General features: G+C 32.1%; 4 protein-coding genes and 1 long non-coding RNA gene across 5 annotated transcripts; 3 read left to right on the forward strand and 2 right to left on the reverse strand.

The window, feature by feature from the left end:
* Positions 1–4,468: 4,468 nt before the first annotated feature.
* LOC111200335 lies at positions 4,469–6,071 on the reverse strand. The gene is made up of 4 exons (XR_002653980.2): positions 5,682–6,071; positions 5,492–5,599; positions 4,737–5,381; positions 4,469–4,654 (listed from the first exon to the last, which is right to left on the reverse strand). It is a non-coding gene; the product is annotated as an uncharacterized LOC111200335 (long non-coding RNA).
* Positions 6,072–8,469: 2,398 nt separating this feature from the next.
* Positions 8,470–12,924, forward strand: LOC106364713. The gene is made up of 4 exons (XM_048759346.1): positions 8,470–9,834; positions 9,919–12,051; positions 12,141–12,278; positions 12,375–12,924. Exons 2-4 carry the CDS (start codon positions 11,857–11,859, stop codon positions 12,474–12,476), a joined length of 435 nt encoding a protein of 144 aa, XP_048615303.1. The 5' UTR covers positions 8,470–9,834; positions 9,919–11,856; the 3' UTR covers positions 12,477–12,924.
* LOC106363280 (glutathione S-transferase T3-like) lies at positions 12,719–13,643 on the forward strand. The gene is made up of 2 exons (XM_013803054.2): positions 12,719–12,727; positions 12,933–13,643. Exons 1-2 carry the CDS (start codon positions 12,719–12,721, stop codon positions 13,641–13,643), a joined length of 720 nt encoding a protein of 239 aa, XP_013658508.2.
* Positions 13,644–14,713: 1,070 nt separating this feature from the next.
* Positions 14,714–15,986, forward strand: LOC106363279. The gene is made up of 2 exons (XM_048752999.1): positions 14,714–15,317; positions 15,415–15,986. Exons 1-2 carry the CDS (start codon positions 14,714–14,716, stop codon positions 15,984–15,986), a joined length of 1,176 nt encoding a protein of 391 aa, XP_048608956.1.
* A 243-nt stretch (positions 15,987–16,229) lies between these two features.
* On the reverse strand, positions 16,230–23,478 carry LOC106364712 (dirigent protein 2). The gene has a single exon (XM_013804229.3). The coding sequence runs from the start codon at positions 16,893–16,895 to the stop codon at positions 16,323–16,325; it is 573 nt and encodes a 190-aa protein (XP_013659683.1). The 5' UTR covers positions 16,896–23,478; the 3' UTR covers positions 16,230–16,322.
* Positions 23,479–23,849: the final 371 nt, after the last annotated feature.

A 23,849-nucleotide genomic window follows, 5' to 3' on the forward strand; every position in this document is an offset into this window, starting at 1 on the left:
GAACCACGTCACTTTAATTTTTTTACCACATAAATAAACATATATAAAAGAAGATGAATGCATGAAGAAGTTAATGCTTACCAGATTGCGTGTATACTGTTCTATCTCGATTACACTTGTACTATTGTATCTCACTCAAACCTCTACTGGAAACTATATGAGACACACCACTGATTAATAAAGCTAAACCCTAATCAAGGAAGCATAAACCCAAATAGAATGTATATAATATGGTTTACTATACACAAACCTCTACTTAGTAAATCTAAACCCTAGGCAGAAACCTATAAACCCAAATACAGTCTATAAATTGTTTTCTAATATTAGACACTTGAAGGCACACTTACATGGGTAGCATAATGCATATCTTTTATTTCATATAGTCTAAATAGTATAGTAAATGAATGTTCCAAATAATCAAATTTATCTAGTGATATATCCATAGTATGAAATGCAAACAGTAAGCTCTTCCCACCCGAAAAAAATACAACAATACAAGACACGCCACTGATTAGTAAAACTAAACCCTAATTAAGGAAGCATAAACCCATATAGAATGTATATAATATGGTTTACTATACACAAACCTCTACTTATGAAATTTAAACCCTAGGCAAAACCCTATAAACCTAAATACAATCTATAAATTGTTTTCAAATATTGGACACATGAAGGCACACTTACTTGGTTAGCATGTTGCATATCTTCTATTTCATAGAGTCTAAATAATATAGTAAATGAATGTTCCAAATAATCAAATTTGTCCAGTGATGTATCCATAGTATGAAATGAAAACAGTAAGTCTCCCCACCCGAAAAATACAACAATACAAGACACACCACTAATTAGTAAAACTAAACCCTAATCAAGGAAGCATAAACCCAAATAGAATGTATATAATATGGTTTACTACACCCAAACCTATGCTTAGTAAATCTAAACTTTAAGTAGGAACCTATAAACTCAAATACAATCTATAAATTGTTTTACAATATTTGACATTTGGATGAGATTTACTTGGTTAACATGTGGTATATCTTTTATTTCATATAGTCTAAGTAGTATAGTAAGCAAATCTTACAAATAATCAAATTTGTCCAACGTTCGAAATTTTTTTTTATATATCAATGTCAAACAAAGTTACAGAAAAGAGAACTATCAAATTTGAAAACATGACATATTATTATATCCTTAAGAAATAGTATAGAAATATGTCTCAAATAGTACGGTATCCTTACATAAATAAGTACACTAAAATATATATACTATACTATTCCTTTCACCGAATATAGTATGGACAGAGAGTTTATCTTCTTCATTTCTTTTTTTTAGACATGTTGATGGTGATACACATTTACTATGCTCACAATCATTATTCTTCATCACCATATAGAGCGTGTCTTCATCTCCTTTCTTTTTCCGACAAGGCGACATTTTTACCGATCCGCCATCGTTATTTTTCACCACTATATCTGGAAAACAAAACCAGAAACAAAAACATATTATTAAGGTAAAAGCATGATTGTAAGTAATCAATGATTTAAGATAAGAAAAAAAGGAAATGAAAGAGTTTTTGTGTCTGTTCACTGTAATCCTTCGCCATGAACACAATAGAGTTCGTCGGGAGCTACACATCTGAACAAAATTGATTAATCTTTCTAATATTTACTAATAAAAATAACATTTAAAGATATGTGTGATTATCAAAAGGTATGACTAACAAAAAGACACGAGTAACTTTGCCATATTAATTATTATTAAATTTTGGTTTTGTTTGTAGGTTTTTCCGGTTATTCATAAAGGCAATATGGCTATTATTTATTAAAAAAAGCAGTGTATTAGTGAATTAGGATATTTAGATAGCTAGTGAATTATTAATTGTTTTTTTTTTTTTTTTTGACATCGGAAAGTGAATTATTAATTGTTTGAAGGTTATACAGCTCCATTCCCCAATAATATAATAACCGATAACAGATGTATATTCTTGACAAAGAAAACGTAATACAGCCAGCCATAGGCAAATACTACAATTTTATAGGCTTGAGCTGGTATTTTCAACAATTTTTCTATTTACAAGTTTTCTTTGAAACAAGGCTGATGCTTTGTTAGTTTGCTATGGTCGGCATTTGAACGGATACCACTTAAATCAAGGGGTTATTTAATTTTATTTGTGAGTGGATCAAAAAAAAAATTGTTTTCTGTGAAATAACCAAAACAAAATTCAAATTAGTTTCTAGAGAGAAGATAGAGAGATATAGGAAGAGAAGAAAAAAAGAGAAAAGGGAATTTTGATTAATTTATGAATTTTGATTTTTCTTGTATATATTTTTTTGGTAAATTATTTTTTCTTGTATTGTATGTTATTGGGTGCAATTTCTGTAAAAGCAGTGACAAAAATAAGTTAAATAAACCAGTGTCTTGAATTAACAAAATTTGCTACCATGTATAAATAGATTCGAATCTATGTTAAAAATGTTCGAGAGAAATCTTTCAAAATCCCACTATCTATTAATGGATTACTTTTGTATTTAAATCTAGCAAGTGTTGGTGCTCATTCACTCATTGAGTAACGTTTGTTGTTCATTCAATTTTTTGAATATAATTTAAAAAGCATTTTTGGTGTGAAGTATAAATCATATGGTTCGGTTGGATCTTTTGGGCAGATTTTTAGTTGTTTCAGAAAATTGGATAGATTTTTTTTTTTAAATGGAGGACATCTTGGAATTGTTTGTAGGTTAGGTTTTGATTTTGTTTTGGGATTTTTTTGGGCGAAAGTTGACATTTTGTAATTATTATATATAAATATTGAAATAAGTTATATAATTGTATTATTATTATAATAAAATCAACCCTACACGTTTTATTATACTAGATATCAAAAAGTTGTTATCTTATCATATTTTTCTAAATAAAATATTGAATTTTATTAAAAAATATCTTATCTATTAAAAGAGAAGTACCATTTTTATCTACCATAAAAAAAATCATACTAGCCTTATTAGGTCCATTTCATTAATTACATTTATTTAATTATTTATATTAATCTATTAATATATAACAATATTAATAATAAATAAATTTTAACTGTAAATTTAAATTTTATTTTTAGTTATAACAAAATGTTGAGAAAAAATCTAACAAAATCTTTCTAAAATTTTAAAATATTTTATTTAAATTAATACCATTGATTAATTACGTAAATAATAATATATACTATTATACATTAATTTAAATAAACTTTTATTATAAAACATAATAAAATAAAAGTGTATGCTATTTTTCAAATTATATAATTGTATTCTATATCTTCTTTAGTAAAAGAAATATCATAAAAAATTCATACCAGGTCTATTTCATCGATTAATTATTTAAGTTAATTAATTTAATATATAAAATTTCTAAAAATTCTTATAATTTATATAGATATTAATAAATAAATTTTACATGTAAATTTAAACTTTATTTTTACTTATAACAAAATATGTTGGAAACAATTTAACAAAATCTTAATAAAATGTTAAAATATTTTTAAATTAATGCAGCGATTGATTTCATAATTAATAATATAGTATTATTATAATGTATTTACTTATAAAATCCCACAATATACTAAAATAAATAACATAGAAATATAAATTATGCTAAGAAAATATGAGTTCTATAGTATAACTAAAAAAAATTAAAAGGTATTGTATTCAGTTTGTAAAGATTAAAAAAAAATGAAGAAGATTCTCAATTTGTTTATTTCATATTAAGAATTTATTTTACAAAATGAAAATATATTAATATATAATCACAATTATTAATAAAGTAAATGTATATAACAAATCATTATACATTAATAATATTGAATAAGAAACAAACCAATAACACTATAGATTTACATAACACGTTATAATACTAAAATGTAAATCATATATTTTAAAAATTTACGATAGTATCCGTTATATATTTATATAATGAAAATCTATCCGCACGGATGTGCGGGTGAAAAATCTAGTTCTTATTTACAACCGTTGCTATTTTAGCTTATAACGTTTCAAATAAAAATGAGACTGAGAAATGACTACGTTCTCACTGATTCAAGCTAGAGTTTTTCTTCTTTTTTGCTAAAATTTGGTACAAAATATTTGTAACGACCGGGTTTTCCGGTTCTCTAAACCAATTAGTTTAGATATTAATTGATTCTAATTCAAATAAAAATCTAGCTAGTCTTTTAATTTTATAAGTGTGTTGTTTACTTATTTACTAGGTGGACTTCTAAGCTTTGCGCGAAATATTAGTTTATTATGGTTAAGTATGATATTTTTGGATAATATAATTATGTGGTCAGTATTTATTTGTGAAAAGCATAACTTAGTATTTTATTGTATTATGTAGTATTAGGTTATAGGTTAATATATTATGTGTTGTTGTGTGTATATTAGTATTTATCAGTTTATAAAACACATTATTTTATATATCATCCAAAATTTATACTTAGTTAAACTTATAAAACACATTATTTTATATATCATCCAAAATACACATACACCAAAGCACTTCCTAAGATTGCCAAGTCTATGGACTTTATCGGTTAAGAAATCAAGCTCTTTAAATAGTTTACAAGCTTCGTTGTATGTCCATTCCCCTGATATTTGATACCTACATCGAACTTGCAACAAGAAACTGTGTTAGCAAGTATAAAGAGAAGATAGAGCACAAAATTGAACAAGAAGAATCATTGATGAACTCACTTGTAAGATCTTGTTAGAGTAGGCTACATACACGGCATATGTTTGCCAGAGTCATGGTCTTGTTCAACGCATTTTAAAACCAAATCAGTAACCGACATCCTCTTCAACACTATCTCTTCAAGCCAGGTAACACCGTTGTAGAGAACAGAGCATCAAGTGGGGATAGTTCCTGCAAACTACAGTTTCAGTGAATGGATCCTGTCAATGTAGTTTCTTGTTCAGCAGACAAAACAATGCAACATTACAAAAACAATGTACTATAAGGTTTAAAGTTTCCTCCTAACCAGAACCTAAAGTCTATCAACATCTAAAGATCAAACCTTTTCTATTACCGCAGTCGTCTCCTTCGCTCACGACCACCGCCGCTTCCATTGTTTTCTGTCAAGCAAATGCCAATGTCTGTTATAGTCCACAAAACACTCTACATTCTTGAAAGCTGCAAGTTTAGTCAGTAAGTTCTCTGTGAATGGCTAACCTTTGCACGTTTTGCTAAAGACGAGAGTATTCCGTCTTTCACAAAAGTTGTTAAAACTCAATTATCATTATGCAAGCTCCAGCCACTCAAGTGAAACCAGTACACAACGTTATTGCCACTGAGTTCTATAGATTTTGTATACATATCAATAGCATGGGAGAACTTGTGACCTGTAAGCAACTAGCAATACTTAGCGAGCTGCTCTTAAACAAAAGAAGACTCTCAACAGTCGACAATGATGTTAAAAGATAATGATAATGTTTTAAGAAAAAGTACAAACCCTTAAAAGCTTCGTTGGCTTGATTCTTCATCTCCCCACCTTGCTTTCTGAACGGCCCCAGCTCTGCTCTTCGCCGGAAAGATCAGATGCCTCAGAGACTTGGATTGCCTGCACACAAGAAACATGGTGAATGACTCAAGTTCAAGTTAAGAACTACATCAAGAACCATTCATCTCGGGTAACTAATTACCTCTTTAAGATGAAGCAGTTGTTCTCTGGTGAAACGTAAAATCTCATGACCCTCAAATCTCGAGTCTCCTCTCTACAAAACATAAAAAAATCAACTTTAGGTCAGATTCAATAATGACAAACTAGATTCTAACCCGCACATCCGTTGCGGATAACATTTTTTTTTGACAGCAAACATTCACAAACTCATGTAGACTCTGTAAACCAAGGTGGCAACTCTGCATCCATGTGTATGACGAAAGACGGCTGAATCCGCGTGCCAAACGATCCGCTTTTGTGTTTTCCGTCCTAGGTACATGAACAATATCTGAGTTGTTGAAGCTTCTTCTCAAAAGCATAATATCTTCTACGTAGCCTTCAAATGCTGGTCATTCCTCTGGTTCTGAAACCATCTTCACCACTCGAGAACAATTCGTTGCAAATCACTTGAGAACATTCATTTGGGTAACATTTCATTTATTGATATAAAATTTTATATTATTTTGTATATAATAATTTATGATAATATATTGCTGTCATTTTAAAAATAACTTAATAGATGATATATAATTCTAAATATTAAAATTTAACATATGTTAACGATTTTATTTTTTTGTAAAAATTATTACTTAATTTATGAATATTAATCATTTTAAAAGGTGAATGATATTTTAGTCACTTTAAACGGTGAATGATATTTTATTTATTTATCTTAATGAAAGTATTTTTTAAAATATATTGGTTTACCAATTCAACATAATTTTAATATGTTTGCACAAAAACCATAATTTTAATATGTAATTCATTAATTACTTCTATTTTAATATAATGTAGAATATACTTATAAAATTTATAAAATTATCATATAATTTCATTATTTTGTTTATAATAAAAATTTAATTAAAATTAATTTATAATAATATTATACTACTAATTGAGAAATTAATAAGTGCATTAATTAAAAGAATATTTAAGTTTTTAAAAAGATTTTGTTAGATTTTTTCTCAACAGATTTTGTTATTCCTAAAACTAAAGTTTTAGAGTAGTGTTGTTTAGATTAGTTTCTTGTTCTATTTAGTTAATCATCTGCTACAAGTCTCTTATGTAACCTTCTGTCACAAATCAAAAATGGTAATAACACTTTAACATGTTTACCAAAAAAAAAAAAAAAAAAAGGTATGAAAGGATAGCAAGCAGTGTGTTTAAAAACTCAGATTTCTTTAGCAACAAGAGATGCGGCTAGGTTAGATTGAGGAAGGAGATGCATACTTAATATATATGTGATGCACGGTTTGGTTCACAAAAACAAAAGGGTGAGATAATTCATTAACCCAAAAAGAAACGTTTACAAGGGTGTTATTGGTTTATGTATTTTAATAGATTTGAAAATCTAATCCAAGTCAAGTGTTATTGGTTCTATCATTTTAAAACCTAATTTCAAATCTGTTGTTATTGGTTTTATGATTTTAAAACAGATTTTAAAATCAACTGTTATTCAATACTAATAATTTGTTTGAGGATTTGATTTTGATTTAGATTTGAGTTGGATTTGAGAATATTTTTAAGAGTAAAATACAATGGATCAAATATTGAGTTAAACCATTGGATTTGCATAATTGTTTTTTCTTTTCCAATTACTTATAATTTTGTGTATGGTCCTGTGGGTTGGACTCCACAACGTGCTAGTTACTTTTTTTCCAGATATCTATACTATTAAAAGAGAAATATTCTGAAAAAATCTATTTATATAAAGTTGTTGGATCCTTTTATTACTAGCTTAACCTATTATATACAAACAAATAAATCATAACTTAACTCTACCATTTTTAATAACAACTCGTAGAATACCATGGCATAGCAAACTGGACTACATTTTCATTTATTTCAAAATAGTACATGTTTGTTTTGTTAGGTTTTGTTAGATTCAAAATTTTATGAGATCCACATGTTATTATGTAATGGATCATTTCCGTTAACAAAAATATATTTTCCTCAAACTTTACGAACGTATACCACAATGAAATTGAATAGGCAAAAAAAAATTATAAATGATGGCATTATATCATAATCTCATAGTTTTACAATTGGATTAATGTCTTTTATATTTAGCGTAGATAGTTTTTGCATATAAGGTTCTATGGTATCAGACAACACCAAATATTTATATCAAAAAGATTTTGTTAATCTTTTTAAAAACAACTATGTACGTTTATGCAAATTATGTTTGGTTTTTTAATTTTTATATAGTTCGCTTAAAATTTAAAAAGAAAAAATATATAAATTTTATATACAAATTTAAACATGTATTATAGAAATTGTTCAAATATATTTATTATGTATAAAATTTATAATTTTCATTACATAAAGATATAGGGCCTCATTTGAATATCCAGAAAATGGTCAATTTGTAAACTGTCACATTGAGAATTAATTAGAACTATTCAATAGGTTTAGAATACCAGGTTAAAAAGATTTTTTTTTAAGTAGTAATCATGCGTTTTAAAACTTGATTCAAAAGTTTGAATCTATATTATTAAAAGGAAATTATCTAAAAAATCTGCATAAAAAGGTTGTTACATACATTATTAACTAATTATTATTTTTGGTCATTCTTTATATTTCTCTAATTATATCATAATAAATGTTCTTATTTGTCTTTTGATTTTTAGCCTTTTAATGCAACTAATCTTAATGGATCCGATATCTAATATCAAAACAAATACGGTTAGTTATGATTTATGCTCTGGTTTGGTTTAATTAATTTCAAAATCAAAATATATCTTTACCAACACGTTCTTCTATCTTGCCACATTTACGGACAATGTCACATTATAATATTTTTTTAAAAAATCTATGTATGTCATATACCATTTAATAAAAACTCATGTATCATGTGTCATTGATATCCTATTGATCCTTATACCCTAAACCCTTATTCAAAGTCTAAAAGTTTAATAATTTTGTAAAATAACCATGATCACGATAATAAAATTTGTATTCTCATATCTATTTTATGGTATAAGATATTTTTGTTCAAATGCATAATAACATTGTTCTATTTTTTTTATAAAAAAAATATCATAATTCCAAAACTCATAAATTTAACTTTAAAAGAATCTTTAAAAACCTATAAATTAAAATGCATAACATAAATACAATGCATTTACCATACAAGACAAATCAAATAGTTTATTCAGTTTTATGTACTATTATAAAATATATTAGAAGTTAAATAAAAATTTAGGAAAATATTATCAGATTTTTCTAAGTTTTTACCGGGTCAACTGGTATCGGTTCACGGATTAATAGCAGTGTTTTTTTATCATATTTTAATTAATGAATTTTCATTAAATCTAAATTTTGCGAAAACATATGAGTTGGTAGAACCTCTCATAGAATGCTACATAAAGAACATAAGCATCTCTGAATTATATATGGCAACCAGGTTTACTGGCTCGACATCGGATCTGATATGGAAACATTACTTATATTTTGAATACAAAATATTAGGATAATTTAGGTTTTGGGTAATTTGTTTTTATAAATAGTATTTTTATGATATTTGTTTATTTAGAAATTAAATATAATTAATATTCGTAGAAAATACTTTTTATTTTAAAATTTCATATACCCCTTTGGTTCTCGGTTTGGTTTCAAGAGATATAAGATTTGGTCGGTTATTTATGAAATTCGGTTCAATTTTGTTTTTTTTTTTCAGTTTGGTTCCTAGGTTCCGGATAAATGTTCTAAGACTTTATATACTATCTCATATAGAAATTCATTAAAAAAGATTGAAAACCAAAAATAAACCCGCGCTTTTCAAGCGCGGGTCAGAATCTAGTTATTATTATTATATGATTCAGTCTCCTTGTTCTTCTTGGATGCAGATTGGTCAAGGTACTTATAGCAGTGTATACAAGGCTCGTGATCTTCTCAACAACAACAAGATCGTTGCACTTAAAAGAGTCCGGTTCGATCTTAGCGATTTAGAAAGCGTTAAGTTTATGGCTAGAGAGATCATTGTCATGAGGAAGCTTGATCATCCCAATGTGCTTAAGTTACAAGGCTTGATCACCGCCTCTCTTTCGTCTTCTCTTTACTTGTTTTTCGAGTACATGGATCATGATCTCGTTGGACTTGCCTCCATTCCCGGTATCAAGTTCTCTCAGCCTCAGGTACTCACTGGTTTGTGGTATAATATAATGTTTCTTAGGTGGAACAACTGCATAAAATATTCAAGATGTGTGGTTCACCAACAGAGGATTACTGGAGGAAACTGAAACTACCACCTTCAGCTCCGTTTAAACCTGCGCTTCCTTACAGACGACGTGTAGCAGAGATGTTTAAGGACTTGCCTATGAAAGTGCTTTCTCTTTTGGAGGCTTTACTCTCCATAGATCCTGAGCAGGGAGGCTCTGCAGCTATAGTTCTTGAGACTGAGTAGCTGGTTTTTAACTTTATGTTAGATACCGCTATCTTTACTTTTGTGTGATTTGATGATAACACATGGTTATTGTGGAGCAGTACTTCAGAACGTAGCCGTTTGCTTGTGATCCATCTTCTCTACCAAAATATCCTCCAAGCAAAGAGATTGAGATGAAGCGAAGAGGCAACAAAGGTCGGCACAGGAGAAGAAAGACTCTCTGACAAGACGGATCACACGAAAGAAAACTTATCCCACCGGTAAAAGCTAATCCATCACTCACAGCGGCTATGGAGGTAACAGAGAGTCTTGATATGCTATGGTTTGGTGTTCCATCAGAATATTAACTTAAACCAAAAATAAAACTTGTTGTCCCAATACAGAATCCTTATCTAAGAAGATGTGTTCCGGGTCATTCAACAAGACAAATGCAGATCAGCAACAATGCCGCAAGTGGAAGAGTCTCTTAGACCAGCTCCATCGGGACCTCTTAAATGAGGTTCTAAACAGAAAAGTGAAAAAAAAAATGAAAAAACGAAATAAATCAGAGAACCAATCTTTAAACTGAGATTTTAAGGATTGGTAAAGAGCCTTAAGTGTCACCTTACTCATTATATTCTAGGGTTTTCATTTAATTTTTTGACACTTAAAGGAAGCAACTCTGTTGTTGTAGTTGTCTACGCAAATATGAAGCCAGAATTTCGTGCTTGCTTTGATAGGTTTTTAAGCTTTTTGTCAAATGTATACATTATCAAATATGAAGGCAGAATTTCTTGGACATCAATAAACTTCAGAAGAAAGAAATATATAGATATCTCATGAAGATGATGATACTTGCAAATCCATTTCATTCATTTATAAAAATCCACTTATTTTGATTTTGAAACTTATATCATTGATTTTGAAATCTGTTTGTTTAATTTTGAAATCAAGAGATTTGTAGATGATTTGTAAATCCAAAACTTTTTTCAAAATCCACTACAATTCTAGAATCAATAACCCCCACTAGTGAGTTTAATTAAAAGAAAAAGTAAACCAAACCGGTTCTAAAAATCCTGGCCGTTAGACCACCCGCATCGGGGGTTTATGAGAGAGTCATGGGCTCGGTATCATAGGCCTTTTCGATTAAAAGAAATGAATAAATGGGTTTCAACCCGTGAACCGGGTCTTCCAAGTGAGCCCGTATGATACGGGGTCATGCCACGCGGCGCAGAGGGAGTGGCTACGCGATCTTGCGTGTTGAGTGAGAAAAAAAGGGTTTCGCGTGAAAGATTTCATTTTCCCTTCTCTCTTCGAAATCTAGGGTTTCTCCGTCTCTGAGGCGATTTCGTGTCGGAGTCCAGAGCCGGAGATTTTCTCGATCAATTCGTCGTCGGAGTCACTCGTAAACGCTCTCAGGTGAGTCTCAATCACTCCGAGGACGAGATAGCTTCGATTTGATCTCGAGAGGTTTCTAGGTTAAGGAAGTCGATTTGGGGTTTCGTCTTAGGGTTGGAAATCGAGAAGGGGGTTTCGATTTCTTGGTTAAAATCGACATACGGTTTCCTTTTAGGGTTCGTTTATCGTGGATTTCATTTCGATTTGGGGGTTTTGTGTAAGGGTTCAAAATCTAAAAGGGGGTTTTAATTTCTTCGTTTAAATCAACATACGGATTTCTTTTACTGTTCGTTCATCGTGGATTTGAATTGGATTTGGGGGTTTTTATTTAGTCTTTCAATTTTTTTTTTTTGTTTCTCGGTTGCTTCCGTTCTAATTATTTGTTTTCCTGATACAGATGGATCCCGAAGCAGAGATAAGAGACACAAAGAGAAGAAAGGAGCACATCGATATGCTTTCATACGTGTGTGATTCAGAACACGGGATTCCAACGAGGTGTCCCTGTGGTGGGAGTATAATTCACGAGGTTCGTGGGAAGGAGGAATACGACACTCTCCCCGGCAAGCGTTTCTTCACCTGCATAAACTACGAGGTAAAAAACGGGTTCTTGTCTTTTAAATTATGTCTTCTGTTTTTGTCTGTTAATTAACAATCTGATATAGTTTATGTGTTGTTACCAAGGCTGATGGTTTTCATTATCGTCAGCCTTGGGTCATTGGTGTGCAGGAGCATATCGAACGGCTCACAAGTCGTGTGGAGGAGGTGGAGGCGGTGATCAAGTGGCTGCCGGAGGTGAATAATAAGATTAAGAGTCTGGAGGTAATCTGACTTCCCACTTTTGAATTTTGTTTTGTAATTTTTTTCTTATATTTTATACAGTGACTAACACCATCTCATTGTCATTTCCTTGTACAGGCAGAGGTAAAAGCCCTCACTGTGGAGGTTAATAGGCTCACTGGGAAGGTTTATAACCTGACCGTGCAGGTGGATCACTTGGAGAAATGCTGCTTCGACTGAAAACACAAAGGTAACCACACTATAACTAGAGTTGTTGCCTAATGAATTTTAACTTGAAGTAGGTTAGAGTAGTAGTAGAATTTAAACTTGAACTGAACCAGAACTGAAGTAGTTGTGTAGTTAAGTTAAGTGTAATCAATTTTTGAATGGTCTGTGTGAACTTGAATTTAAACTTGAACTGAACCAAAACTAAATTTAAACTTGAAATAATTAATTTGAAAACCTGATTTGATGTTTATTGAATGGTCTGTGTGAAGTAGTTGTGTAGTTAAGTTAAGTGTAATCAATTTTTGGTGGTTAGAAGGTGTTTACTTCCTTGTACTTTCAAACCCAAAAGTAGTTTAAAAACCTAGCTAATCGACATCTTAAAACACAAACGAAAACTTAAAAACTTCAATACTCAACCAAAATGGTCCTTTAAACTCTCCCGGCTTTGTTAACCTGCTTACTTCCCAGACCACTCAGCCAATAGAAATAGGATCTTCTGAGGTTCCTAAACCTCCGGAAAGGAGGAAGTGGACAACCAAAGAAGATTTGGTGTTGATCAGTGCTTGGTTGAACACCAGCAAAGATCCAATAACCAGTAATGAGCAGAAGCTAGGAGCATTTTGGAAGAGAATAGAGGAATACGTGAATGCTAGCCCGCTGCTCGTTGGCTCCATTCCTAGGGAGTGGAGTCAATGTAAGCAGAGGTGGGGAAGGGTTAATGAGCAGGTGTGTAAGTTCGTGGGATGTCATCAAGCTGCTCTGAAGGAGCAGGCGAGTGGACAGAACGAGAATGATGTCATGAAGGTGGCTCATGACATCTTCTTTAATGACTACAAAGCCAAGTTCAGTCTTGAACATTGTTGGAGGGAGCTTCGGTTTGATCAAAAATGGAGATCACACAGTCTGACATCAAATGGTGCAAAGGAGAAAAGGAAGGAAACTGCGGATGAGGTGGGTCGCGAGGAAGATGTTAGACCTCCCGGAGTCAAGGCTAGCAAAGCAGCAAAACGCAAGAAGCATGGCAATGAAGCAGCGTTTGATCAGTTCGAAACCATTCTAGCAGCCAAGAATATGTTATCCAAACAGAAAATACTTGATAGGTTGCTAGGAAAAAACGCTGATACACTTACAGATCAAGAGCTTGCTCTAAAAAATAAACTCATATCTGAATTGCTTTAAGTTGGTGAGTGGTTATTTATTTTTTGAAATTTATAGTAGGTTGCTAGGAAATGCAGTGTATGATGTTTGTGTTTAAATCTTTTCCTTGATGTATATTGATATTGTAACTGTTGTGCTTTGTAGGTCACGGGTTCAAGGAGGAGGATGCGTGGATGGTTGCAGGTCTCTGTTTCTTTATGTATCAAATCAAGTCACGGGTGGTAATGTAGTAGTAGGTGGTTGTAGTGGTAGGTTATGTAAGATGGAATCACGGGAGAGTGTAGTGTTTTTCAACTTTCTACACTCGTTTTATGTATCAAATCAAGGGTATGTCCCCACGGCTTTGCTTTTGTACTCACGGGTGTATGTACCCACATGCTACTTGTTTCAATGTTTTTCTATATAAATGACTATGTGTTTCATTCTATTTATCTCATTCATGCATTTTATCAAAACTATCTTACCAACTATGTGATACATCAGTTTGATTCTTCTTACCATCAGCCATACTTTTATCAAAACTATCTCACCATCTCGGAATCTCACCAACCAACACCACTACGAGAATCACCAACCAACACCACGAGAATCACAACAACAATCAAACAAGAATCACCAATCAACACAAGGAATCAACTCTACTACTCCTCAACCCACGGATCATCTCTACCATTCAACAGAGGTAAGTTGAAAACCAAAAATTCTAAGTAATGAACATATCCTTAAATAATGAAATTCTAAATTCTATATTATCAGATTTAAAACCAAAAAAAAGTTTATAATTTACTAAAGTTAAAACCCCAAAAAAAAAAAGATTCAAGAGAAATAAACAGATTTATAATTTTCATGAAAATATTTACTAAGGTTAAGACCAAAATAATATTAAAAAAAACTAAGGTTAAAACCAAAATAAAATTGAAGAGAAATAGAGAAATATACTGATTTATAATTTTAATGAAAAACTTTACTAAGGTTAAAACCAAAATAATATAAAAAAAAACTAAGGTTAAAACCCAAAAAAAAAAAGTTTATTAAAAAATTCCTCCCTATTGCCTTTTGTAGGAAAAATATTACAATAAATATCATCAACAATGTCTTCCTCATCAAGTGATGAAGCGGATGAAGTTTTTGATGAATTGGTCGATGAAGTAGTTGATAATTTCATCGATACAGTAATTGATGGTCAAACCAACAAACCAAAGAGGCGAGCTTATATTGAAAGAGATCGAGAACTAGGACACATTCGACTATGCAACGACTATTTCAGTAATAATCCAACGTACACACAAGATATGTTTAGGCGGCGGTTTCAAATGAACAAGCCATTGTTCCTTCGCATTGTCGACCGTCTAAGTACTGAAGTTCCGTACTTTCAGCAAAGAAGAGATGCTACCGGAAGGAACGGGCTATCTCAACTTCAAAAGTGTACGGCAGCGATACGTATGCTCGCATATGGTCAGTCAGGAGATACATATGACGAATATCTCCGGATGGCTGACAGTACATCACGTTTATGTTTGGCAAAATTCACTGATGCAATAATACAATTGTTTGGGGATGAGTATCTACGAACACCTACAGCCGAGGATCTTCAGCGATTACTCGATATTGGAGAGGTACGGGGATTTCCGGGGATGATAGGCAGCATCGACTGTATGCACTGGGAGTGGAAAAACTGCCCAACAGCTTGGAAAGGTCAGTTCACACGTGGTTCGGGAAAGCCGACAATTGTCTTAGAAGCCGTGGCATCACAAGATCTTTGGATTTGGCACACTTTTTTTCGGCTTACCAGGTATCCTAAACGATATCAATGTTCTTGATCGGTCTCCAGTTTTTGATGACATCTTACATGGTCGAGCCCCTAAAGTGAAGTTCAAGGTCAACAACCACACTTATCGTATGGCCTACTATCTTACCGACGGCATTTATCCTCCATGGGCAACATTTATCCAATCCATCCCACTTCCTCAAGGTCGTAAAGCACAGAAATTTGCAGAAATGCAAGAATCCGCCAGAAAAGATGTCGAACGGGCTTTTGGAGTATTGCAATCGAGGTTTGCAAATGTTAGGAACCCAGCTCTACAATGGGACAAGGAAAGGATAGGAAAAGTAATGATAGCTTGTGTCATATTGCACAATATGATAGTAGAGGACGAACGAGACGGATACGCTCCAATTGATACATCTGAGTTTGAGACAGGACAGTCTAGCAGAAGTTCGCAGGCGAGAAGCAGAGATAGTGTAAATGTCACCCCTGATATGTTAGCCATGCGGAGAGAAGTTCGAGATGGCAACAAGCATCATCGTTTGAAAGCTGATTTAGTGGAAAATATTTTGCAAATGTTTGGTGATGAAGATGAATAAATAAGTTATGTATGTTAGAAAAATTTCTCAATTTATGTAATGTATTTTTAATGTATTGAATAAAATTTTTTCATAATTTTAATAATATGTTTTAATATTTTATTCATCTTTTTTGAATATTTTAAATTTCTTTTTTTTTTAAATTAATATTATTATTTTATTCCTATGAACTACTTCTTCGGGTTCACTAATACAGAAAACAGCATATCCGAGTTCATAACTGTTCATGGGCCCACGAAAAAATAACAAAGGGGGTTCACCAATGCTAATGTTCTTACAGAATAAGTATTTAATGCGTATATAAATTTATTAATATGTAAAAACAAAAAGTGTCCATCATTGTGGATCGATTTTAGAAGTATGTGGAAATCTAAGCAGAAGTTTAACACGGTAAGTGGTTACAGCTTCTTCCTCAGCACCAACTTCAGCGAACATGGCAATTCCACGAGCAAAGGCAAAAGCTCCTGTCCCTCCTACAACCTCCATAACCTCTTCCAATTTATGTGCCATGTCTCTGCTTCTAATACTAACACTCCCCGTGTACTCAGGACTCTCCAACGTCAAATATATAACGTTAAAATTCGAATTAGCAAAGTCTTCATGCGGGATTATAAATCCCTCAGCTTTCCCCACTATCCGAGAATTGTTATCGGGTCCCTCAGTGAGAGTACGCCGGAAAATCAATGCTCCTCCTCCTCCGCCTCCTCTGCGGTGGGTCTCGGCCATGCGCTGACTTGACCTGCGAGAGATATAGGAGGAGGACGGGATTTGAGTTTGCTGAACATAGAGAGAGAAGGAGAATAGTGATTCTGGTGGGTCATAATCAGGAACGGGCGAGAATAAAGCAAGTAGAAGGACGACGATAACAGAAGTAGAGACGGCGATGAGGAAAATGATTCTAGTTAGCATGATGGAGGAGAAGAGATACAAGAGGAGTTTCTACCTGTTTTTTCTTAACAAACGTCAAAGGGTTTTAAAGTTAGATTAGTGATTTAGGTATAACCACTACTTTCACAACATAACTACACCATTACTCGTTAAGAATAAGCTACATCATCAATTTCTTGTTTTTGTCTTGAAGCTGCTATAGAGATTCAATCTTTCGTTTTTGTTTTTTATTCTGCTTTTGTTCTTTTTTCATGAAAGAATATTTTCCAAAACCATAAGTTTTTTCTTCAATTTATTATTTTTTTTTTATATCGAACGGCTGATCTATTACTCAAACTTGAAGTGTTCTGAGGAACAAACCGGAATAGAACAACCAATGTAATATATATTCCTATGAAAGGATCTCACTATCTTAGCTAATGAATCATATGATATATTTTCAGTTCGAGGAATAAAAACAATCGAATCATTGAGACGAGATCCTTAAAATCGGTGCCAAAAGACTGACACGTCGATAATTGAAGCATGCACTCCATCCCCCATAAAAGAGCCTCAAGCTCCGAATAAAGTGGTGAGATTCTTTGGCGTTGGTTTCTTGCTCCCAATAGCTGAGTTGTTCCTCCTGAGGTTTTCCATGTCCATCCATAACCACTAAAGAATGCGTCATGTGTCCATAAACCATCTATTAGACATCTTTCTGAATTTGTTATGTGCTATGGGGGTTATTCTAACTGTTTGTTCCCCTTACTTGTTGTTTGCTTCGAATTCAGCATGTCAGACAGTTTCCAAGGGGTCTCTATCTATTTTTCTGAAAAATTTATCATTCTTTGCTTTCCAAATATACCATATAATCCAGGGATATGGATCTTTATCCAACTCACGTCTTCTATGTCATTTTTCCTCCAAAACAAATAGTCAATGTTTTTTCTTCAATTTATTTTGAGTTCTGTTTCATTTCTTAATATATACTCCCTCTGTTTTGTTATATATGACGTTTTAGAACTTTTATTTTGTGTCAAAATATATGACGCTTTCCAAAATCCTATGCATAATATAATGACTTTGGACTTCATTTAACCTTGCATTTGACTAATTAATGATTTACGATTGAAAGTAAATTACATATTACCACAATTAAAGAAGGATAGACTAGACATTGGAATAACTTTCATCAAGTAAAGGAAAACGGAGGAAGTGTAACCAACACATAAACTGTTACATGAAACAGTTTATGTGTTGGTTACATTTTTTTTTGTCAGCAACAAACAAACTCATATAGACTCTGTAAACCAAACCGGTAACTCCGCATCCATATGGTGAACAAATGCGGGTTGCTTTCTTGCACTGCATGCTAAACTGTCCGCCCTTGAATTATGCGTCCTTGGTATATGGATGAGCTCTGAGCTGTGAAAAATTCTTTTCAGGATCTTGATATCTTCTAGATAACATGTAAATGCGGGCCATTCTTCTGGTTCTGAAACTATCTTCACCAACTGAGAACAATCCGTTGCAAAGTAACATTAAATTGTCGTAGATTCCTCATACACTCCATTGCCCATATAAGAGCCTCCATCTCCGAATGAAGTGGCGACTGACTTGCTCTTGTATTTCTCGCTCCCATTAAACCAACAAAACCTTCCAGTGTGTTGTACCACCCTTGTCCCGAAAATGTGTCCTGATTTTTTCCATGACCCATCCGTAAAACACCATCGACCTGGAATAACCGATATAATCGCCTCTACTGGTGAACGAGTTTGGTCGATTTCTCGTGTAAGTGAGTTATGCGCCTCGGCCCAAAGTAAGGACTCCGTTTCCGCCAGTTTAAGAGTATCTATGGGATCAATATCCAAGTTACTGAAGACTTTGTTGTTTTGCCCTTTCCATATATACCATAAAATCCAAGCAAACTGGTGATCTTCCAATTATGGACAAAGCCTCCAAAAATAGGTAATCCATGTTCGCATAAAGTGACTGCGTTGGAAAAGTGTATGGGTTCAATGTAACTCTTGAGAGTGCCAAAACCTGAATCTCACCTTCATCCTTTAACTCAACAAGAAAAGTCGGGGATGGGAGTTTCTGGTCCTGTGTTCTTTCGTCCTCCACTTGTTGGTTCACCGGCACCTGAATCTCACCTTCATCTGCCACTTCCATCCTAGTTTCACTGCAGGAAACTCTTTCACTTCTTGGGGCTACGGGGATCCGAGCACGTTCCTCTTGATGTTGAGACCTTGTCTGCTCCTTCCTGAAACTCCTGTGCCAAGAGCCTTCTTCTGTTGGAACTATTTTTTGAACATTATGAATAGTGTATTCATACGTCAAAAATGAAGTTTTATTTGAATGAGAAATGGAGGTCTAATGTGTGTGATTTGAGAAACTTATATAAAGTAGCAAATACACTCATTGGATATTTGAACTTGGATTTGGGTTTTAATTTGTTAGTTGGACTTCATGTTCATTAACTTAAATCAAATATATGTTGATCTTTTATATTGATAAAATATAAAAAAGAAATCCATTTTAAAGTATATTATTTTGTTTGAATTGGTCAAAACAATAATAATTTTATTTTTTAATTTCTTGGTCAAAATGTGGAATAAATTCACATAATAATGACAAGAATTAAAAACTCCATTAGTGCACTATGGAGGTTTCATTTTTGGGTTGAAAAATGAAACTTGTGCTTCTCATTATTTTTTTATATAAAGGCTTGTGAGCCATTTAGAAAACACACACACCAACACATTCCTCTACTCAGAATAATTATGCTAGTATATTTTTTTTTGAGTCTGAGAGTACATCACAAAAAAAAAAGGTTCGGTAGATTCTGTTTTTCGGTGATGGTAAACAGAAATAATGCTGCAGTTGTATCTTGGGAATCTGAGCACCATAAAACCGTCACACTACAAGGCGTTTAAAGATTTAAGGAAAGAGATTAACTATCTCGACTCTGCAATTCGTCTTTATTTTTTATATTTCGGTATTGAAATTTTTAGTTTATGTTCTTATTATTCTTTACAAATATCAGTTGTCCTATGGTACTAAAATAAGGTTCCTACACTCTTAAATCTTTAAATATTGTTTATGCTTCTGCACTAACAATACTGATATTTGTTAAAAGTTATTTTTTGAGAACAGGTTATGAAAAACAAGAATTAGAGAATTCTTGGTGTTGGGAAATTATCTCTTCTGATTTCTGAAACTTGATTATTTGAGATTTTTTTTTTTTGTTAGATTGATTAAAATAATTAATATTTTGGAGCTAATGAATTTGATATCTTTTATTCTTCATAAGAACAGGTTTCATCTTTCCGTCAAACGGAAAAAGGAATTTGAAACTTAAGCGATCATATCATCAAGACCTTTAATGGCGACAATGAAAACCATTTTCTGAACGTCTTTGGTAACGTTTTGGAATGGGGTTTGCCAACTCTTAATTTTCATAATAATTAATTGATTGACTGAATGGTTATTTAATCAGTTTTTTTTGTTTTTTTAATATTGGTCAAAATGTGTGCTTTGACTGGGTTGATGGTGTTAATTTGCTTTAATTATCAGGAATGCTTAACGTTTTGATTTCTTGTTTCAGATTTCTTTTCTTGGAATAACTTAATTTAATTATTAAGTAAATGTGTGACCATGAGAAATGAAAAAGAATTCAAGTTTCAAGTATGGTGATACCATAGTTATAAAAAGCATTTTGATCTTTGAGAGATCAAGTTGTATGGATGGAAATGGATTTAGTGAGTCGACGCCCCAAAATAAATTTGGGAGAGGTTTACCACATATAAATCATTTGCCATAGGAAATAAAATGTTTGTTGATATTGATCAAACATTTATATTTCATCAATGCTTAAATGCAATTTGTAAAAAGATTGATCATGCAAAAACAATGAGAATTTTCAGACTAACATGACTAAAACTGACATGTGTATTGTAGTTTTTAAAGTCAATATGGTTGAGAATAATCATATAAAATTGGTTTTGATGGCAAAAATAATATCTTGTAATGATATGTATATTTGCTAAAAAAAAAAAAGAAGAAGCAAAATATGTGTTTGGAAAAGATCCAAAACATACAAGTTAGATTTATAAATCAACTTGAGAGAACTATGAAAATAGTTGTATATAAAATGTGTCCTGATAAGAATGAAACACATTTTTCAAGAAAATTGTAATAATTTTTCGAAATTGCTTTTTATTCATTTAAATCTAAAGGAGTTGTAGATTAACTTTCTAAACTCTTAAGAGATGTTAAATGCAAATGTGCATATTCTGAGTTATTTCAAGAAATGTGGGGGAAGCTTTGCTTACCATATAAAGTTGTTGGCAAGAGGTCAAATGAACTTAGTGATAGTTATCCCAATATGATTAAAAAAAAAAACTAGTGTCATGCATTGAGTTTTGTATATAATGGTTAATTGTATCTTGAATAAAAGATGACAAAAATCATTAAACAAATTGATCTCGACTAATCTCAAGAGATTATGTTCACTGTGATGACAACCTAGGATCCTTTAAATTAAAGGTGTGTCATGGATCAAATTGTAATATAATCTAAAGGAATGGGTCGCCTGTGAATTAAGATGAGGTTTGGCGGTAACTCTACCTAACTGACTGGAGATCCCAAGAAGTTGGTTAAAGGAGACAACTAAGTCAAACTAAATCTGCCAAAAGCACTGTAAGACTTCGGTCTATACTCAGTTCCTATGATGATTAAACAGTGCTACATGTAAGGAATATAGGATAAGCATTAGCTTTTAATGATTTGTGTCCATAGCTTTGAGATATGAATGGAGTAGTACATGATACTCCTCTAAACAAAGCTAATGGCAAATCACCTTGTGAGTGTGAAATGGGGCCGTTTCTAGGAGAATGAAGGAAATGTTATATTCTCCAAGTTCACTCATGATTAACCAGGACTGTTCACGGCCAAACTGAACACAATAGAGAACCTAGTTCTGTGAGAGAATGAAGCTGTGTTATAGCTATTGTCTAGGTTTACACCAAACCCCGGGGGGTTCAAGACATCATGGCCACCTCCTGGCCGAGTAAATCCGATAGCTATTAACAATGACTGGTTCAAGGCTGAAAAATTGCTACCAACTCATCATGCAGTGGATTTTTTGTTTGTACTCTCAAAAGTCCTTAGTTAGGTCTTGTCGAGTCTTGTCTAGGAAGTTCAGTCTTGTCTAGAAAGTCTGTGGAGTTGTCTAGTGTCTAGAGTCATTTCTATTCATGTGGGGGATTGTTGGAACTATTTTTTGAACATTATGAATAGTGTATTCATATGTCAAAAATGAAGTTTTATTTGAATGAGAAATGGAGGTCTAATGTGTGTGATTTGAGAAACTTATATAAAGTAGCAAATACACTCATTGGATATTTGAACTTGGATTTGAGTTTTGATTTGTTAGTTGGACTTCATGTTCATTAACTTAAATGAAATATATGTTAATGTTTTATATTGATAAAATAAAAAAAAGAAATCCATTTTAAAGTATACTATTTTGTTTGAATTGGTCAAAACAATAATAATTTTATTCTTTAATTTCTTGGTCAAAATGTGGAATAAATTTACATAATAATGACAAGAATTATAAACTCCATTAGTGCACCATGGATGTTTTATTTTTGTGTTGAAAAATGAAACTTGTGCTTCTCATTATTTTTCTATATAAAGGCTTGTGAGCCATTTAGAAAACACACACACCAACACATTCCTCTACTCAGAATAGTTATGCTAGTATATTTTTTATTTTGAGTCTGAGAGTACATCACAAAAAAAAAAGGTTCGATAGATTTTGTTTTTCGGTGATGGTAAACAGAAACAATGCTGCAGTTGTATCTTGGGAATCTGAGCGCCATAAAACCGTCACACTACGGGGCGTTTAAAGATTTAAGGAAATAGATTAATTATCTCGACTCTGCAATTCTTCTTTATTTTTTATATTTCGGTATTGGAATTTTTAGTTTATGTTCTTATTATTCTTTACAAATATCAATTGTTCTATGGTAGTAAAATAAGGTTCCTACATCTTCTCTCCACGGTAACCAGAACATGTTGGTTACATGTCTGCTCGTTTTCTGATACTAATTGTAACATTCAAGTAAAAGAAAATATTTTACAGTACTACACATAAACTTTAAAATATTTTCCAAAAGGGTTTTAAAGTCCAGTTATAATTAGTATCAGAAAACGAACAGACATGTAACCAAAGCATAAACTGTAAAATCATTTTGGGTTTTGGGAGTTCCAACCATAAATTATTTATAGTCAGTGAAATCAATTTTGTCTTTTGGATGATAAAGAAGAACTAACAAACAGAAACAGAGCAAGAAGAATAACCAGAGAATCAAGAAGAACTACAAACATAAAACATAGCCAAAGGAAAAACAGAAAATCAAGAAGTAGATATAAAAATAGAGAATCAACAACTAAACTGACACACAAATACAGAAACAAGAATAAATAAACAGATACAGCAACCGAGAATCAAGCACTGAAAATACATTTATAGATTTGCAAACCATTCCTTAAACATTGTGCAACAAAGGATAACTAACCTTTAAGTTAAATATATTTTTTAGTGAATTAACCTGCGTCTCTGTTTCTTCGATACATCCAAATGTGACAGAACATTCTCTGAAAGAGAATACATGACCAATTAGTTACATTCACATATATATATATATATATATATATAGATCAGAACAAAAAAATAAATAACAATGCAAGACTTAGCTATGAATGTTTGTTGAATCTAATTCTAAAAGTGGATATTTCTTCTCTGGTATTGACAACTTCTACTAATTCAGAGCATCATTAGCTTTGCTGGATACATCAAGATACACATTAAAACCATAATATTACTGAGATACACACAAAAACGATTATTACAATTAACAATATCAGATATCTATGTTCTTTTGAGTCTATATACATTCATCATCTAAATATCATATGTAATTGTAA

Source organism: Brassica napus, chromosome A2, assembly GCF_020379485.1.
Source record: "Brassica napus cultivar Da-Ae chromosome A2, Da-Ae, whole genome shotgun sequence".
NCBI classification, from domain to species: domain Eukaryota; kingdom Viridiplantae; phylum Streptophyta; class Magnoliopsida; order Brassicales; family Brassicaceae; genus Brassica; species Brassica napus.

Coding starts and splice junctions, on each gene's coding strand:
- LOC106363279 (XM_048752999.1), top strand. CDS start 14,714: ATGTCTTCCTCATCAAGTGATGAAGCGGATGAAGTTTTTGATGAATTG. Junction 15,318..15,414: donor CTGCCCAACAGCTTGGAAAG/GTCAGTTCACAC, acceptor TCGGCTTACCAG/GTATCCTAAACGATATCAAT.
- LOC106364712 (XM_013804229.3), bottom strand. CDS start 16,895: ATGCTAACTAGAATCATTTTCCTCATCGCCGTCTCTACTTCTGTTATC.
- LOC106364713 (XM_048759346.1), top strand. CDS start 11,857: ATGGATCCCGAAGCAGAGATAAGAGACACAAAGAGAAGAAAGGAGCAC. Junction 12,052..12,140: donor TCACCTGCATAAACTACGAG/GTAAAAAACGGG, acceptor GTTGTTACCAAG/GCTGATGGTTTTCATTATCG. Junction 12,279..12,374: donor ATAAGATTAAGAGTCTGGAG/GTAATCTGACTT, acceptor TTCCTTGTACAG/GCAGAGGTAAAAGCCCTCAC.